This window comes from Mizuhopecten yessoensis, unplaced genomic scaffold (assembly GCF_002113885.1).
Source record: "Mizuhopecten yessoensis strain PY_sf001 unplaced genomic scaffold, ASM211388v2 scaffold712893, whole genome shotgun sequence".
Lineage (NCBI taxonomy): Eukaryota > Metazoa > Mollusca > Bivalvia > Pectinida > Pectinidae > Mizuhopecten > Mizuhopecten yessoensis.
Window position 1 is genome coordinate 1 of NW_018478350.1, and position 2115 is coordinate 2115.

Here is a 2115-nt window from a genome sequence, read left to right on the forward strand (position 1 = left end):
GGTTCTGATCGGTATTGTCATACTGTACACTGTAGGTAATGTAGGGATGAAGAGTCACCATGGTTCTGATCGGTATTGTCATACTGTACACTGTAGGTAATGGAGTTAGCGAAGAGTTAGTATGGTTCTGATCGGTATTCAGGCTATTGAGGAGTAAAAACATACATTAAATACTTCAGTCAATCGATCTTACCTATATGATATGGTATAGTCATCAAGTCACGCATGGGTTGATTTCAATTATAATGTACCTTCTGGCAAAGGTTGAATATGGAATGTATGTTGAAGTTCTATACGCCCTAACATGACTTGGTACAATCACGGATCTAAGTCTGTGGTCCGATACGGTATATCCGTATACAGTTGTAGGTGATTACACCAAAACATAACCGACCAATCAAGGATGACTGCCCAGCGACCTGTGGACAGGTAACTCCGTTCAGAGGCAACACGTTCATCAATGGACCCCATCATTTTCTACAAACCCACCTTGCGTGATAGAACGTGACGCCACGAACCGTGACGCCACCAGGTGAAAAGTCGCCCTATATATTGCTGTTTACATTCCGTAGCTGAATAGAGATGGCCGACCTCGAATCTGGTGAGGGCGGATGTCGAGAGTGTTGTTCTCAAGAATTTAAGGTGTCCAACTTCCTTCTGGAATATGACAGGCCACACCATTTCGTCCAGTTTCAGGTGAGTGATACCTAACTCTCCATATACATGTAAGGTGTTGAGGAAAATCACCTATGACTGCGGTAAGTAACTAGCATATGTCCTCGTCGTCATCCACTGTAAGCTGAGTGTATATAAAATAATGTATGTATAGTCTACTCTAGTAACCAAGGAGACGATATCATCGACCATTGAAGTACTTTTGAAATGTTCTCTCGTATTCCATTAGTTTTCTAGGAAGGATGTGTGCAATTTGATATAATGATAATGTATAAACCATTCTATTGAGGTTTGGAGGCTAAAACTAAATCAAAACATTTAATTGAAGTCATAAAGGTTTAGTTGGTAAAGTCACGGAATTAGATTGCTATATAAGTCCGTGGTATAATAGATCCATACGTGATTTCAAACTAGGATGATACAAGCCTTTAGATTGTAACGTTACGAGTAAATAGGAACAAGATGTAGGCATTGATGGACGTTGATATGTACACATGTCTATACAATGTTAGATAACCAGACTTACCTATTACAGGCGTGGCCGTGAATACCTAAACATGAAATATGTGAATACGGTTGATAAATCGTGAATAAGAAAACAGCAGCTTGTCTAAGGTCTCTTACACAGATGAAAATTTAAGCTATGTTTTATGCTTCACATATTTATTTAAATTACTCTTTTTTTTAGAATAAATAACTATATACCGTAAACATGTTCCAAACGTTTTGTAGAATTTCCATAAATTGTACCTTTCTCCAGATAACGATAACCAATAGGTGTTCGGAAGACAAATAGGTAATTTACAAAAAGTATGTGTAATGTTTATTCAATGAAGATTTTTAAAAAAAATCTGAATAACAACCTTATTTTGTTATATTCCCCACAAAGTGAAGCCACAATTAGGTGCTTTTTTATAAATTACGAAAATTTGATCTCTGAGAAAGTGACGATTTTTAGACATTGATCTGCACACATGACATGGTAATGGTTGTATACTTGATGCTATATTTACAGTGCGGGAAGCAAATACCATATTTGGTGTGGCGGGTGATATGGGCTATATACCACGTGGTCTGGATCATCCTAACAGGAGTGTTGAGCTGGCAGTGGGCGGGGCCTGATCCTAATCAACAGATCAAGTGGTTTATCTACCTCACAGACTGGTGCTTCTTCATGCTGACTCTGTCCACCCTGACAGACATGATCTGTGTCGTATACTCTCGTATCAAACGGAAGGATATATATCAAGGTATAACGTTTAGTACTCTACTAACTGGATAGCATATGACATTATAGCTTAAGCAGGTTGGTCCTGCATTGTGCGATCTACATATCACCAATAATGAGAGCTTTTCATAAAGGGTCAAAAGTCTCAATAGACTACTTCCATCTGCTGGATTGTGTGGAAGAGTCAATAGACTACTTCCAACTGCTGGATT

The 2115-nt window shown here is 38.5% G+C and overlaps 1 protein-coding gene across 1 annotated transcript; it reads left to right on the top strand.

Moving 5' to 3' along the window:
• Positions 1 to 24: 24 nt before the first annotated feature.
• LOC110440883 lies at positions 25 to 1925 on the top strand (the record flags this gene model as incomplete). Its single annotated transcript, XM_021484005.1, has 2 exons — positions 25 to 696; positions 1691 to 1925. Coding segments are annotated over exons 1-2 (349 nt in total), but the record flags the coding sequence as incomplete, so codon positions are not given.
• Positions 1926 to 2115: the final 190 nt, after the last annotated feature.